Source organism: Nansenia antarctica, assembly GCF_963989245.1.
Source record: "Nansenia antarctica genome assembly, chromosome: 1".
NCBI classification, from domain to species: Eukaryota; Metazoa; Chordata; class Actinopteri; order Argentiniformes; family Microstomatidae; genus Nansenia; species Nansenia antarctica.
The window spans coordinates 94180706-94198723 of NC_137674.1; the positions used below are offsets into that span (position 1 = coordinate 94180706).

Sequence of the window (18018 nt, forward strand, 5' to 3'; positions counted from 1 at the left end):
CCAAGGGCTTGTTGTCAGGGATGTCTTTGATTTGTCAAATTAGCCTAACTACTTGAAAAAGAGGTTTAGTACGATAAGTTTGTATGTTTGTAATGGAGCAAGCCTCAGCCTCTGTCTTGTGTCAGCCATGGTTGGATACTGTTAATTTTTTTCAACCATTTCAAATCGTCCAAACTTTACGTAGAGATGTATTCAAGTGTCACTCACTCATCCCTGCCTCTTGAGTGTTCCATATCAAAGGAGCAAATCAAATGCCAGGTTCCTCTTGAATACGAGACTGTTCACCTCAAGAGGTCTTTATACTATTAAAGTTTAAACTGAAAAGGATTTTCTAAATATTTTTAAGAGTTCATTCTGACACGGCACTTATTCAAAATACATCTGCAATAATTAGTTGAGGCTGGGTGAATGGGCTTGGCTGTGTCTACACAGAGTGTAAATCTCAGCGCTCTCTTCCCCTTGGTCGTAAATATTTGACTATCAGAGTCATGTCCTGTTTGAGTTATGGCTGACACGTAGCTCTCTAGACTGTGTTTTCCAGCTTCAGTTGCCCCATACAGATGTAGGGGTCTTGTGTTTTGGCTGGCCTTAATCCATAATGTTGATGCCAATACTAGATGAACAATTATGAGACTTATGACGCATAAACAATTTGACTTACAGTAGACTAGGTGGCATGTCTGGAAGTACTAGGTCTATGTGTTGTGACATTCCTCCATATACTCCCTTCCACTGGAGGGATGGCAGGTAGGAATCTGAATGATCACTAACACTTTATCATACATATTCTCATCAGACTGCAGCTACTGTATTTCTTCTTGCAATCCAAACCATATTGCAATCACATGTAAATGCAGAGTGGAAAGCATGATCATAACCAATATATTCTCTCTGCTTTTCCCACCCATACTTCATTTTCTAGCTTCAAAGGTTATGTTATCGTATTAGGAGAGCAGTTTCTGATAAGATGACTAAGTTTGTTTTGAGGCTGTGTGTGTGTGTGCGTGTGTGCGTGTGTGTGTGTGTGTGTGCGTGCGTGCGTGTGTGTGCGCGAGTGTGCATGCGTGTGGTTTTGCATGCATGCTCACATGTACGTGCGTGTGTGAGTCTTTGTAAAATGTAAAACTACATGGTGGATTGTGACAAATTGGCTAATTTACAAAGATAAGGCCTCGATGAATGGATTGAAATTCTCCATTGGAACAGCAGCTATACCACAGCAGGCTGAGGGGCGGGCCAGCTGGTGGGCACTGCTCACTGCCTCTCAACCACTCTAGCTTAACTCAGCCTCTGCGGGAAGAGAGATGAGTTTGGGCCCAATCCCAATCTATCATTCAAGCTCTCCTCACACATCACTGTATATTCATAGAGCAGACTCGGGCACTGGGAAGTTCTGAGGGAGGGGGGGGGGGGAGTGTAGTGTTACCCCGTCAACATCTCAGGGAAGAAAGGACGATGAAATGACTACAAAAAAGCAAAGAAATCTGATGTGCCAAGTGCCAACAAGCATTTACCAGTTAAATAAAAGGTTGTTCTCGTTTGCCAATGTGCTGAAATGCTGCTGAGAGAAAGTGGTCCACAGCCACACAAGCTCAGTTCTCAAGGCGATGCAGTAAGGTATCAATCTGATCGTGTCATTTAGTCACAGAGCCTCAGAAAATGTGCCATTGTCAAGGACAGCTTCTCAAGGAAATGGTTCTTGAAACCTGTCTGTTCACAATATGTTGACAGTTGATTAACTTAATAGTAATGTTCTGACAGTAATACCTATCGTGATTCTCAAATATAGTAGTATTTTTTTAATACTGAAACTGGAAAGAAAGAGTTTGTTTATTACAAATGGTAGTTATTGTCACAGTATGTGATAGTATAATTGTCACTGTATTCATAATCAGTTCAAAGTATTATCATGGTATTTGTGAGAGCTGCAGAATTTGTAAAAGAAACAACATTCAAGTAAAAGTTAAAAGTTTACATTTCAATAGTTTTCATCAGTTTCACTTACTTTCACTTTCACTCATTATGTTAATGAGTTACAACTGTCCCCACTTTTTTTTTTATCTGTGAACTCTAAAAAGACTATGATGTGAATGACACTGACATTTCAAGGGTAAACTGTATAATTAAATACATGCCCAAACAATCTCATTCCCCTTTAAAAAATAATTACAGCTTTTAGGTAAGAGCGTAGTTGACCTCCCGGCTAATTACAGATTAGGACCGCTAATTAAAACAAGCAAATGAAAGTAATGAAAACAAAATTAAGCTCTGGCATGTTTGGAGTTGTAATAATGTTTCGTTTGGCATTTGGCTTTACATTATTAAATGTGTCAAGGGTGGCTCTTCTGATATTGTAGCCTCAGTATTTTATTTGTGAAAAATGCAGGCCTTGCACCCAGTAAAAATACCAGAATGAAGTATTCTGTTAAATGCATGTCTCTCAATTATGTGTTGAATCATCTGATTTGTATTTAAAAAGTATCTTAATCAGGGCCTTAATTAAGAAGTCTGCCATTGCTTATTGTACTTTCATTAATGAATACAGTGCTATATACTTTAGCAGACTTCAATGGTGACCGCCACTAAGAAGGTCATCATGGAATCAGATTGCTTGAAAAGCCCCTACTTGGCTAAAGGATATGTCTGCTATGATTGGACCTGATGAAATATGATCTCTGACCCACTTTTAGAATTTACATATTCATCTCCACCGCAGGTGCAGCTGATATTGGCTGTAATCTCAGAGCACAGTCTGATTCAAAAGCGTAAATATCATATCTAACTCCCGACTCAGAGAGATGAAGAGGCAGGAATGAGCCATGAAAATGCCTCCGCCTGAGATAAAAAGCAATGTGTCATTAATTAATTAATTACCCTCATTGTTGCAGCATGAATAAATTGCTTTTTTGTCAAGTTAAAAGTAGTAGGATATAGACAGGTAAAAAAAAAAAACTGTATTAACTGTATTTTTTCAGCTGTTTAATTAGATTCACTGTAGTGAATGCAAACAGACTTTTGACGCTGTAATTGAGACACATTTCTCTGCACTCTTTGGCTGTCAGACTATTGGTCCTCCTTGGCGTTAAAGAAATTCAGACGTGCATGTTGACTCCCTTATGGCATGCTATACACCCCAAAAAAAACTAGCATCGCTTGGTGCTTCTGTGCTTTTTGTAATTTGACAGTTGGTAAAAACGTTTCACTACATTTTCAAGTACACACAGCTGATCGACATGTTTGAGAGGATTGTTTGTCTGTTACCCTTTCAGCATGTCATCAAAGCTAGCCATTGGCAGTTTGAAATCCCACCAGATGTTTTGTTTTTCTCTCTCCATCCATACAATATTCAAATGCCGTCACCAGAATGTTAGCCCTGCAGATGCTTAGAATGTTGATGCAGAACAGAAGTGCTGCAGCTTTCGGGGAGTGTGAAAGTAATGGATTCATTATTTATTTATTTCCATTTCATGTTGGTGTCAAAATACAACTGTGGATTATGTGATGCCAAATGGCCAGGCACATTATGATAAACAATACAGTAGTGCAATAGTACAACAAAACAGCACCCTCTCAAAGAATGTTGATGGTTTTGTGTTTGAAATTCACATTCATAATTATACAAAGCCATACATTGTTAAATATATATTTTTACTGGACTGTTTGTCTATACACCATGCACGTTTCGTCATTTTGTATGCTTGCTTAGCTTGGCTAAAAGTGTTTAAATTGTTGGTAGCTGATTAGTGGTTTAGTGAGATAGTTCTATTTTTGAGCTAGGAGTATTGTGAACATTATGAAGTTGGTTTGGTGTTCCTAGCTTCAATAGTGTAAGAGCAGTGGGGTACTAAGACAGTGTAGTGGGTAGAGAGGATAGAGTGGTTTTAGTGGGGTAGAACTGGTACAATAGGTAAGACAAGTGCATTGTTGTGTCATCATTTTAAGAATTAGTTATGACCTCCTTTGACCTGTGTCCTTTTATAAGGTTCCGTGGCAGTACAAATGGAGCTCACAGAATCCACCATGTTAAGGATAGGAGTTTTATTTACAAAAGGCTTAATAGTTTAAAACGTTCATTAGGTATCAAAACCAAAGCAAGTTGTTGTTCAACTAGTGCACGTCGTAAAGTTGGATTGGTATGTCAATCTTAAAAGTTGTACGTAGGAGGAGTAGTAGTGAGAATATCCTAGTAGGAGAATAATATGATAACTATATTTGGACTTGCTGAAACAAGCATGTTATGAAACATAAGCAAGTTATAGTGATGTGAAAACAATTTAGTTTAGCAAGCCAAATAACTGGAGAAAAATAAGTTTCAGAAGAAACTTTGTGGGATTGTAAAGTCTTCTTTTGGTAGTAGAAAAAGACAATAGATTTGCTGGTTGGATGGATGGATGGATGGATGGATGGATGGATGGATGGATGAATTGATAGATGATTGTTAGATAGATAGATCTATAAATAGGTCGACGCAAGAAGGTTAGATAGATGAGAGAAGGTGAAACAGATAAATAGATAGGCCTACATGAGAGAAAGTTAGATGGATGACAGAAAGATATATGAATAAGTACCCTGAAGAACTATAGTTTGACTTTCTGAAGCAAGCCCACTAATAAGTCATTGGAGTAGAACGAAGAACAGTAGTGTGTTACTACACAAGCATACAAATTATTCCGATACCATTCCCCCTACTTTGTCAATCTGTCCTTCACGTGGAGACTCCACCTCTGCTGCTTTACTGAGCGAAGCTGTGCGATGTTGTTTCTTAGATTGCCAACCATTTGTTACCTTCCCCTCTGGTATCCCATGGCTGGGAATGTTCTGTTCACATGAACATGACCAAGGGAAAGAGAGAGAGAGCAAAGCACCTCCATTTTATTCGCTCCTATGGTAATTGACCGGCAAAACTGTAATCAGTTTTAATTAATTATGAGCATGTACATTAGAGCTGCTATGAGCAATTAGACCCACGGTATTGATAGACTTCCAAGCCCTAATTAAAATGCTGGGACTTAACGTGAATACTTAAAATGCTTTACATCCTCTCTGTTTGGATTTGCTCAAAGCCTGTCTCTTGTCTCTTGCCGACACTTACAGTCTCTTATTTGGTCTCTCCCAGCGTAGACACACCAGAATACGGTCCGACTCTGCAGACCGCACTGTTTAGGAGACGTCTCCGAACCTGCACATCAGTGTTCCGAACAAGAACGAGTAATAACATGGGCTCAGTGAGGGAGTGGGTGGCCGGTTGGGGGGTTGGGGGGTTGGGGGTATTGTCTCCTAATGTCTCCACTCTGATGCAACAGCAGGTCAGGGGTAGAAGGAATGGTGGAAGGAAGTTGTTAACAGTGTTTCATCATAGTTATAGCCTCAAAAGCAGTATGATGGATTTGCTCATGCAGCATAGATTGGCTAGAGGGATACTGAAATGTTATAGTTTACATGTGTGTCACAATGTTTAGACTTCCTGAAATTGGATGCTGATCACAACCTACACAGAGTAAGAACCCACACAGTACACTTGTTTTAGTAGCCCGAGCATTTATTTGCTTTAACCACAGAGCGCACTTGACGTATTGAAGATTGATATGACAGAGCTGAATATGTCATAGCCTACTGAGAACAAATATCCACCGACATTATTAGCCTACCATAAATCAGTAAAACCCAGATTCGTCTTTGATAGATGGTCATTTATTATCGTTTTCCACACAAGAGTGCTGCAAATGATCTGTAAGACTGTTGAAAATGCCGGTAATGTCGCAATGGCTGCTCAGAATCGAACACGTTGCTTTAATAATCTGCTAAAATGAAGAGAGAAAAAAAACATAAACGGTAAACAATACATTTTGACCTGGTGTTTATTAGGGAAAGGCTCTTGATTTGGTCAATGCGCTTATTGGGCGTTTTACGGTATTATTACTATTATTATTATTATTTCTTGTGTTACTGAGTGTATTGAGTCTTAGCCTTCCATTCCATGCATTACGATGGGCCTGTTGTCTGATTTCGACCTCCAATAGGCTCCCTTAGTGTACAATTAGCTGGGATTCTGTGTGACTGTTTCCAGAAGCACTGTTTCCAGAAGCTCCTTCTATGGTTTCAAGCTGCATTAAGGTTGTTGAATGCTATTGGCTCTGATAGTAAGTCCCAATGACGAACCATGGCCACTTATGACCCTCCAGCCTGCCATGAAACAAGTGACAGTTACATAAGAAACACTTAGCCTTTCCATTCATTAATATTTATGCTGTGGGTGTAAACATACTGTAGGCAGTTGACATCTTGAACCCCCCTGGAGCCCAACTAAAAGCAGTGTTCATGTATCCTGCATAGGGAGATGAAGTAGGATAGAGAAGGGTGGAGTTAAGATAAGGATCTGATGTACTTGAAGATGTAGGATGTGCTCTACTGGGGAACAATTCCACACGCTCAATCATGTATCTGCATCATGTATCTAGACGTGAGGAGGCGTGTACTTTTGACTTCATGCCGTGTCAAACACCTGCCATCGTATCTATAGAGCTGTCAGCCCACGTATTCCCAGACACCGCGGCTACTATTTATACGCCCTGTGTTTATGAAGGAACGAACACAATGTTGCTCCAGATATTATAGAAATCTTAATTAATTAATAAATCTTGGCCACAGAAACCCACTGCTGGCTGACAAAACGGGACAATGAGGCAGGCAGACACAGCATTGGGAACAGTCTCTGTGTGTAAGCTGATAAGTCATGGACTGATGAGTCCATTTCTTAATTGCAAGGAAAACTCATTTTCAAATCTGGCTGAAGAGGTAGGTTATTAATTGATCTTTTAATTAAAAAGCCTGCCTGATTTTTTTTCAGTGAGAACAATAGTTTGCAGCTAAATAAATCATATTCATTTTAGAAACACACCAATTAATCTTTAATAGCCACACTAGGAGGAACACTTACCGCACAGCAAAACAAAGATCCCCTTAACGCTATAGCACTGCAAAATGGTTGCAGTGTAAAACCCATCCATTATTTTGAGATAGAGAGAGGGTGAACAATGTTGTTATCATGCATGTGTGCATTCACCGTATTCTAACGCTGTTCTATTGGACACATCGCCTTTGTTTTGATGACAAGGTGGGCATAATGTAAATGTAATGGAGGTTAGTTTATGATCAACCTGCAACTGGCCATTAGTCAAACCCATGGCCCCTGCAACACCTAGCTGTGCTATTCCTGTCCCCCCCCGCCCCCCATCTGTTGGAGTCACTGCGCTCAGCCATGATTTACAGCACCGCTGCCTTGCTCTCCAGACACTAAATTACCTGGATTATTGGGCCTTCATGATTTTTAGTGCACTACTTTGCATTACTCTTCAAAAATCCTGATGGTGTATTGCACAATATATATGATGATGGAGAACTTGCCACAGGGTTCAAATTGAAATGATTAGACTGAATTGTATGGGTTGAGTTTATACTTTAATGAATGAATGAATGAATGAATGAATGAATGAATGAATGAATGGTCTTTATTGTCATTGATATAGTACAGGTACCAAACAACGACATTTGGGAGGGGGGGCTCCCCTGGTGCTAGAAAAAAAAACTAAAAACAAGAAGGGAAAGGAGGTGGTTTACATAAATAAAGGCTATGTACACTACCCACTATACTATACTATACAAATAAAACACTGTGCTGTACTGTGCTGACTTAAAATTGTCTTATTGCCGAGGACTAGATTAGTGAATTTACGTTACAGATATTCATATTTCATCTCAGCATTTTGGTGCTTTATTTATTTATTCACAGTTTTTTGGTTGTTTTATTTGTCCCTCTAAATAGTATTCCAATGCCAGTTGTAGAGCAACTCAGTTTGGTGAATGAGATAGGGTTAGGTAAAAACGAGTGACAATACTGTGTCATATTGCATTTTGTTGGCTAAATATAACCTTCTTCTGTGAAAGGTCATCCATTATACCCAGCATCACATGATTACCGTTAGATCTTCCCGTTTTGAAGAAAAAGTCTAGGCCACGTACTGTATATCAGCGAGAGAAGTCTTGATCTTTATTTCAGTATGACAGGAACCATTATACCTAACTTGCGCAGACGTTGTTACTAGCTCAGCACCTCACATTCTCTGAATCTCCCTTTTTGAGGGCTGCCCCTTATATCACAGAAATGTACAGGGGTTACACCTGACTCATGTCTTCATCTCCTTAAGGCAATGACAGATGTCCATACGTTAAAGACTTGAATGTACAGACCAGTTTCAGCCTTGTTATCTGACTGTCAATTGACCCTGAGTGACACTTTTCCTTTATCTATTGGTAGCTGAAACAGAGCGGAATGTACAGTAACAACCTCCTCACTACTTTTCATCCCTACCAAACCTCCCCTGAACATACAATGTATTTATCTCTGTGTTGTGTTCTGTTAATACAAATATAACATGACATCATAATATCACATCACCCATAATCTATCATCATTACTATGATATTCTATAGGCCTACAGGTAAATGGTTTGTGTATTTCTGGTTTTTCTCCCCTTCAATTGCTTTCTGCTGAAGTAAACTTCTCCAAAGACTGTGTGTGGGATGGATAGGCTTTCTAGTTTGCTGATACTCAACTTCATTGCGGCAGTGTTGGAGAAAAGAAAATGTTTGGCCTAATGTTTGACGTTAAATTTACCAAAAGATCTTTGGTAAAAAGGAGTTCCTTTAAGACTTAAAAAGTCAAAGTAAAAGTAATGTTTTTTTTTGGGTAAATCAATTGGCCCAAACATTATGTTGCCCACTGGTAATGAATAAAGGAGAGCTACATCAAAATGTTCCCCCATATAAAACAACTGCTTGAAAGAGATTTTATTCATTATGGGGGCTGGTTGAGAAGCTGTTTCTCTGGAAGGTACGCAGTGGGGAGGATGGAAGGCTCAATATACTATATAAATAAATAGCACTGCTAACAAGGATGAGACAGTGTGTGAGTTTTTTGTCATTTTTGTCATTTTTTTCATATTTTATTTTATTTTATTGATGCTACTGACATTGCTGCTGTGTCCACTGCTGCAGTGACTGTAGCCCCACGATTGGAGAGATGTGGTGTCATACTGACAGGTAGGTCACAGAGATCTCTCAGAGCCCTGCTTGCTAATCAATGGCCCAGCACAATGACACCAGTGGAGGATTACGAGTACTCGGCAACACTCTTAGAATTGGCATGCTGTAATTGATTTTGTCATACTTATTGGCTTCCATTTCTACAAAATGTTGGAGACCACCTCTAGCAATCTTCCAACCTTTTATCTTTCACTGTGTTATCGAGTGACATTTTTTCCCACTTGTACTCTGTGGTCATTTAAGGACTCTAATTCAGGAGTTTCCGACTTTGAGACTTTTAAAACAACATTGGTGATTTGAGTCTTTTGTTACTTAAAGTTGACTCGCCATAAGGTTGTCATTCACGTTACTGCTGGTGGTGTTATTCTCCTGTGATTAAGCTGGTGGGAGCTATAATTGCTCAGTTGCCTTTCTTTATGTTGTTGCTAATGCTGTTTGTAATTAAAGGAGCAGACTTCCAGCTCCAGCAGCGAGATAGAGATAAAGGTTGTTAGCACTATGGAGATATCCCAAACTCTAACCGTACACACACACACACACACACACACACACACACACACACACACACACACACACACACACACACACACACACACACACACACACACACACACACAGGCAGGCAGCCTACTCTGCCTAGTTCTTCGCAATCATACCTCCCAACACGCCACCTATCCCCATGATGATAAACGACCAGGAAAAGTCCCTGTCTCACCTGTCGCTAGGTTTGCTATATCAACGTCTCCCTTTCCCGTGCACACTGAGGCACATGCAGAGGTAATTGGGGAGATATGCAAGGACAGAAAATCAACATACACCTACTGCATGTACTGTATATGCTCATTAAAAGTCCAAGAGGGAGGCTGATGAAGTGCATCCTTCTACTTCCACTGAAATTGCACCTCCTTCCCATGGTCTGTCACATACTCACGGTACACATGATCATACGCCGCCTGTACACACACTCACATGGGTCCTTTGATGTTTGGGTGCGTCTTTCTCATCACACCTTATCTATCTAAGTCATAAGTTGAGGTCGGCAATGATACAGTGAGAAGTCCCATACTACAGCATCTACAGTACAGTCATGATAGAGCACCAAACATATACAGTAGTGCTACAGCCTACTCTTCAATATGTACCTTTGCTCTCTGAGAATACACAGGAATCTATGAATACAGCATGCTGTCTAGATGATTTGTGTCTTTATAAGAACAGGTATTTCAACAGAGGGCCTGGGGTGACATTTTCTTTGTCCAGTTGGTGAGTGTGATGTGAGACAACACCTCAGAGAGGACAAGGTACTGTATCACGGTCTATAGCGTTGAAGGTCGTGCAAATCGCAATTGAAAATCTTTGGAAAGGTTTGAGGGGCACCCTGCCAAATCACACCGGGAAACGCCGCTTGTTGCGACTGACTGGCAGGTGATTCTCAAAACTAAATTGTGGGGGTTTAGATACAGGAGTTTGCATGAACAAAATGACAGAGATGGCACAGTACCACTACCTGTTTTCACTGACCCAACAAAAACCCCTCTGGGAATTAAACCTCGTCTGCATCTGCAAGTCTATTGAGAACATTGCCGGTTAGATATGTGCTGCTTCTGCTTTCCATATCCTCTGGCAGATGCAGGATGTGATTATACTCCACTGTTTCTGAATTTAACATGATTTTTTTAAATGGTTGATGAATACAAATGCAAAAATGGAAAAGAAAAAAACACTCAGTCGTCTTTAATATTGGACAGGGTCTGATTGTCAGAACTTCATTGTCCATCCTCTATTGTCCCCACATATAAGAATCAACCAGAATGCTTTGTGGGAATTCTATTTAATTTTCGATCCGGTAATTTCATTTCTTTCAAGCCAGTGTTACCATAAGCTCTGTAAATATTGGAACTACAGTACAAAAGGCCCTGGCTGCTTGAGAAAGCGTCCACAGCTAAAGCTGCCTTCATGACACTGGCAAAGAGATTTACACCAGCCACATGAAAGGAGATTCATTTTGTATTCACAGAACCTGCCTGTGCCATTCAGTCTTTGAACTTCCATTAAGAAATTCATCACCATGCAATTCATTTCATTTTTCTAACCCTTGGGATGGATGCTATTTTCCCCATTGCCACTTCTTCCATATTGTTTACATTAAACATGCACACTGGCCATGGTCGGGTTGTTGTGTGTTTACATTTTTGAAGACTGCCTCTCTTCTTTCCTTCGTCTGGATCAAAACTTGTTTCCGGTATTGCATCCATAAAGTCTAACTTTTTGAAAAATATGTATTTTCTTTCAAGATTGTACTGTTTTCCTTCATAATGTTTCGTTTTTCTTCCTTCCAGTCGCCCCGGCCATCCACGAGATGAAGAGCCACGGGGTGGGCCTGGGTCGCACAGCCCTGCTGAGGTGCGAGGCGGCGGCGGTGCCCATTCCATCGTTCGAGTGGTACAAAGGAGAGAAAAGGTAAGACTCCTTTAGTTCAGTATGTCCAGACACTTTGCTTTTGGCTTTTTCTCAATCAATCAATCAATCAAACTTTATTTATATAGCACAATAATAATGCAGTCATGCATTGAAGTGCTGAACATCAAAATAATAGTAAATAAACTACAATACAATAAAACGGTAGAATGAGGTAGAACGAAATACACAATAAAAGAAGAAAACAACAAATAGAAGATAAGATAGGAGTAAAACTGCAAGTTGACATAGACACTACAGTTCAGACCTTCGTAGCGATGTGTTTTGTTAGCCGCTAGCTGTTAGCAGGCAAAACATTTTGTGTTTTAGGTTGTCCACACTGTCAGCCAGCCTCAAGTCCTCCGGCAAGCTGTTCCACAGTCTCGGGCCATAGTGGCTAAAAGCAGCCTCGCCATGGGTGTTAGACCAGACCCCTGGAACAACCAAGAGATGTTGGATGGAGAGTGGAATTGTCACACATTAACTCTTCAGTACTTCCTTTGATGTAGCTCCATTTGGGGCAACGCTAGATTTTGCTCTGAGGTCTAACATTTGGAAGTGAGCACTTGAAAAGTAGACATTACAACACACAACATAATGCTAGCCTAGCCATCCCTTGCATCCACACTCAGCAGTGTGTCTGCAGTAAACTCAACAAGAATAGTCATGTACTTTGTCCTCCCTCACCTTGCCTTCTAATGAAATGTTTGCATAACTCCATCAACTGGCTTAAATCATTCTCAGCACATCCATCAATCAGTGTAGGTTCAAGTAGCGGTTCTTGAATTTAAAAACCAAATTACCCCCATTACCCATCATTTATCCACTCTTAGTGAGCACAATTTCAATCATCAGTTCACACTGTGCTAATTGCAATTATAGGGTGGATTCAATTTATTCAAATTGCTAAGGAGGCACATTGGCATGATTCTAGTGTTTACTTAATTCAGGACCTGGCACTTCCTTTGAGCCTCTTTTATATGAAAAAAGGTATTTTCATTAATTCATCATAATGAAGGCGACGTTAGGATGTATGGACTTGAGGACATCAGCATCATGGTTTAAGAACAAGAACATGGTCCTTTGTGTTATTCTGCTCTCAGTACACATCCACAACAATACGTGTCACGCAATACATCAAGCTCAGCTGTGTATACTCAGCTCAGTATACCATAAATGCTCAGGTCATGGTGCTAGTTTCTCTGGATCTGAAATAATGAGACAGTTTTGATAGTCAAGTCTTTCTGTTTAGGTGCCACTATTGAAGGTTTTTGAAAGGGAAACACCTTTGCTCTGACAGGAGCAGTGCTGCTTGTGTTATGGTGTTGTGGAGGGAAACCAACACGCCCCAGACTCCTGCAGAGTTTATCATGTGAATGTGCAACTAACATTTGAGGGAATCGCTGTGGGAGATAGAACAGCAGATGCTCTGAGATTTGCTGGACATAAGGTCACACGTAGCTTTTCAGCTCACAGAGCCGCGGTGCGCTAGCACACCCAAATGCATACAGGAAGCCACTGTGCAGCCAAAATAGTATCTGTTTTGGTCCTCTCTGGATATATTTGAGTATTTGTACACAAAGGCTCCGTTATTCATGTCTTAGGCTGCGTTTACACTGCCAGGTAGAAGTGACACGATTCCAAATGTTTGGATGACATGTGGTACAGATCGGATATGTAATATGTACGACGTGTAACGAGTAAAAAAGCACATTGAATCTGATATTCTCAGATCCGATTCAGGCCTCAATCATATTATGTGGAAATAAATCAGATAAGAATTGGATATGTGTCATTTCGACTGTGATCTAAGACATTGACAGTGCATACAATACCTTCATAAGAACATTTAGGTCATTATATGATCAAAATGTATTGCCCAATAACGAAATATAGTAGACAACTAAAATATAGAAATTGTCCATGTATTACCAAGGGATTACCAAATGCATGTACAAAGAAAAATCCACTTTACAGAGATTTCATAAGGCAGAAAACTAAAGAGGCAGAAGAGAAATACAAAAAATATTCAAATAAGTTAACTCATATCTATATATATATATATATATATATATATATATATATATATATATATATATATATATATTATGATAAGGACAAGCAAGAAAGAATATTTAAAGAAAATAGTAGATGATAACAAAAACAATATCAAAGGAATATGGAGTATAGTGAACAGTGAGTATTATAAGAAATGGCTTTAGACAAAATAGTATTTTATTAATTTTAATTAATTTTGCCATTTAGCAGACGCTTTTATCCAAAGCGACTTACAATTACGAATTACAGGGACATTCCCCCTGGAGTAACTGAGGGCTAAGTGCCTTACTCAAGGGCACACTAGTAGTGGTGTGGTTTCAGGCGGGATTTGAACTCACAACCTTCCGATCACAAGTCCAACTCACTATCCACTAGACCACCACTACCCCTTATTGATGAGGATAAGGAAAACTATAATATGGAGGACGTGGCTAACAGCTTCAACCAATTATTTGTAAATGTTGGACCTGATGCTGGGACAGCTGGACAAAATCTAGATAAATTAGTAGAGAGAAATCCCAACTCAATATTTCTCACAGGAGTGGATGAGAAAGAAATATTGGATATTGTAAAAAAAAAAAAAAAAAGGAACAAAGAACAAAAGGTCTACTGACTTTAATGACATTGATATGACAGTAGTGAAAAACGTTATTGAAGGAATTTCTAAACCATTAACATACATCTGTAACTTATAATTCCAAACCGGTTTATTTCCAGACCAAATTAAAATAGCTTAAGTCATACCTCTGTATAACACTGAGAATAAACACCACTTCACAAACTACAGACCTGTCAGATCAAAAAGATCAACGGCATTGGCAATAATATAATCAACTGAGGAAATCACAAATGCTAGATCACAATCAGTATGCAGTTGGGGTATTCATTGATCTAAAAAAAAGCTTTTGACACAATCAACCATGACATATTAATCAATAAAGTGGAAATATATGGTATCAGTGGACTAGTATTACATTGGGTTAAAAGTCATTTAAGCAAGAGACAACAGTTTGTGAAGCTGAGTAACTTCTGCTCAACATATTTGGACATTGCTTGTGGCCTCCCCCAGGGGTTAGTGCTGGGCCCAAAACTGTTCATTTTGTATATCAATGACATATGCAAAGTATCAAAGCTACTGAAAATTGTATTATTTGCAGATGATACAAATATTTTCTGTTATGGGGATAATTTAAAACAACTACTAGAGGACATCACTACAGAAATGGGTAAATAAAAAATATGGTTTGATAGAAACAAATGATCATTAAACTTGAGTAAGACAAAAATAATTATATATGTGACCGGTGCTAGTGGAATTGCGAACAACGAAGGGGTCAAAAAGTGAAAGTGAAACTTATTGTGTCAACAATATCTAGTTTTCGTTTTTTTTCATAACACCAACTTGAAGTTTTAAAGTACCCACTCGATATAATAAACAACAGTTTAACGATCACTACATACTTATAATTTGTGGATTGGATTCACTGTTCTCGTTTGTCGGAGGCTACCGGTAAGTGATAATGACTTATGAGTAAACATACTTTAGTTTTAGGACGTGTTCAAAAGCAAGAATTGTGTGTTCATCTATTTATCTGTAGTTATGTGTTTTTAGAATGTCGATGTTCTCTCAGCATGTTGTGATGTGTTTTAAAATACAGTTTAGACCTTCGTAGCGATGTGTTTTGTTAGCCGCTAGCTGTTAGCAGCGTTTGTAGCTGTGGTTGCGTTTAGAGTCACTTTTCTCCCATTCAGTGTTTGAGGTGTACCAACATTAAAATACGCCTGTCGTGTTACGTTTTTCTCAGATTTCAATGTATGACACATCATTTGAAAGCTTACAATATGTAGTTTAAGCACATGTACAAAACTGAAAAATTACTTTAGCCACTGGTTGCACATTTCACCAGCAGCTGTCACAATTTGGTAATTGCTAAATGAATACACATGTACAACTACAAATAGTACGAAAATACATTTCTTGGAGTAATTATAGATGACATAATCAGCTGGAAATCACACATTAAGCATGTACAAACTAAACTGTCGAAGAGCATTTCAGTAAAGCAAAGCAGGTTCTGGATCAGAAATATCTCCACATTCTCTACTGTTCACTAGGTTTTACCACATCTAAATTACTGTGTGGAGGTCTGGGGCAATAACTACAAAAGTTCAACACTATCTATTCTCCAAAAAAGAGCAGTACGGATAATTCACAATGTTGGATATCTGGAACACACTAACCCATTATTCTTACAGTCGAAATTACTAAAATCTACAGATATTGTTACATACCAAACAGCACAATTCATGTTTAAAGCTAAAAATAACCTACTACCAGGAAATATTCAAAAATTGTTCAGTGATCGAGAGGGGGGTTACAAAGGGGGGTTATTAAAAAAAATGTAACCAAGTTAAATGTGCAATAATTTATTTTGCTTTATGCTTTTTAATTCTATTAGTGTAGTTTTTTTGTTTTCCGTTATATTCATTATTGTTGCTGTTTTGCACATATTTGAAATAAACATCTCAATCAATCAATCAATCAAATCTAACCAGGCAGGCAATTCCAATAAACTGGCAATTCCGATGTGCACGTCACAGTTTCCGCATTTAGATGACGTTTGACGTTAATTTCACTCTTGACGTTAATTTCCTCTTTCTTCTCCATCTTAAAATGTGCGCAATATTTTGCGGACCTCTAAACATACTTCGGAAAGCAATGGATTTATGTTATAATATATATAAAAGGGATTATAATTTCTGTCTCGTTTGCGTCCATTGCAAGTGCCGGCTGTCTGTTTACTTTAGTTTTCGGTAACCAAACCCTCATGTGCACATTCGGGTTCTTTCAAGGGTAAACAAGTGTAAGAAAATGTAAGCACAGCAGGCGCGGATCTATGGGTGGGCCTGGGTGGGCCTAGGCCCACCCAGATTGACAGCTGGCCCACCCAGTCAGATTCATAAAAATACATATTTTTTTATAATAAAATATTTTTAAAGTTTAATTTTCACTAACTAACTGTAATGTGAATAGTTTTGTCTTGGAAATGATTAAAAGTATGTATTAATACTAATAATATTCAACTTCCTCTCTTACGTTTACATGGCTTCCTCTTTTACGTTTACTCTGATTGTTCAGTTGACCTTGACCAGTTGTTCAGTGTGCGCGCTACGATGGCTAAACAGCTAACATTGTCCCGCTTTCTTAAAAAGCCACGTCTGGAAGTCAGTGAAAATAATGAAAGTTTGGACCAGGCCTTGTCTAGAAATCTTATTTATTCACAATAACAGATGATGACGCCACACGCCGACGTGCGGAGAGTCCGAGACAGCGCTGTAATAGTTCGGTGAAGTATATTTTTTACGAGACTTTCCAAGATTAAAACGAAGAGGGAAACATTTGTGTGGAACAACATTGTGTATGCCTTCACTGGATATAATAATATAATACAATAGAAGCACACAACTTTACACAACAATATATGTGTATACACCAGTTTACGTAAATCCCCTAATAAGCAGCGTTAGGTTTTGTAATAAAATGATGGATCACCACAACTCATGTATGATTCAACTTGAGCTTTCGGTTTGCACTGGACTGTCAACACCCACAGTTAAAAGCTTGCAAATGATAATACAGGCATTTCTTATTACAATTTCTATACTTGGTCCTCCATAGTTGATGGTTATTGGTTAATTCATTGACTATTGCGTTCGCTTGAATGCCTTGCGTGTGTGTATTATAATAACTTGTTTGGCTGTCCGTTGCATTCTCTGGGTAGACAGGTACTTTATTTATTTTCCGTTCGTTTCATGGTCTGCATAGTGATCTCCTCCAGTCCCTGCGAATATTTTGCGTGTGTGCGTGCGTGCGTGCGTGTGCGTGTGTGTGCATGCGTGTTGGTCGTACCCAAATGTTTCGAGCACGCACGGGCAGAAACATAAATCGGCGCCTATGATCGCGACTCGCGAGCCCGGTTGTGTTCCATCCATCTGGCTGCTCATACATAGGTCTAAAACGTGCGGTGATGAGTTTCACTCAGGCCTACCCAGATTTTTCCAGGCCCACCCATCAGCCACTTTCTGTATCCGCCACTGAAGCACAGGTATCGGATATGGGTCATTTTAAAAAGTAGATGTAAGCAGGTGTTAAAAAAATTCGGATATAGGCAAGAAATCGGAACTAGGCATTACGACCTGCAGTGTAAATGCAGCCTTATATACCTCAGCTGGGGCCTCATTTATAAAGCTTTGCGTAGAACTGCCATAAAAAGGTTGCGTACGTATGCGTACATATGCAAAGCAAGAACATTTAGGCACACCAACATTCAGATTTATTTTCACCCAGTCAATTTCTGCACAACAGTTACGTGCAACGAACACGTCATAACAATATGAAAC

At 39.2% G+C, this 18018-nt stretch overlaps 1 protein-coding gene across 1 annotated transcript in view; it reads left to right on the forward strand.

Moving 5' to 3' along the window:
* The window catches only part of negr1 (neuronal growth regulator 1), a gene marked incomplete at both ends in the record, with an annotated part of 150727 nt that overhangs the window by 101928 nt on the left and 30781 nt on the right, over positions 1-18018 (forward strand). The window contains one exon of the mRNA XM_080531060.1: positions 11442-11562. Within this exon, the coding sequence (XP_080387186.1) occupies positions 11442-11562 (121 nt within the window). The remainder of the gene's footprint in view (positions 1-11441; positions 11563-18018) is intronic.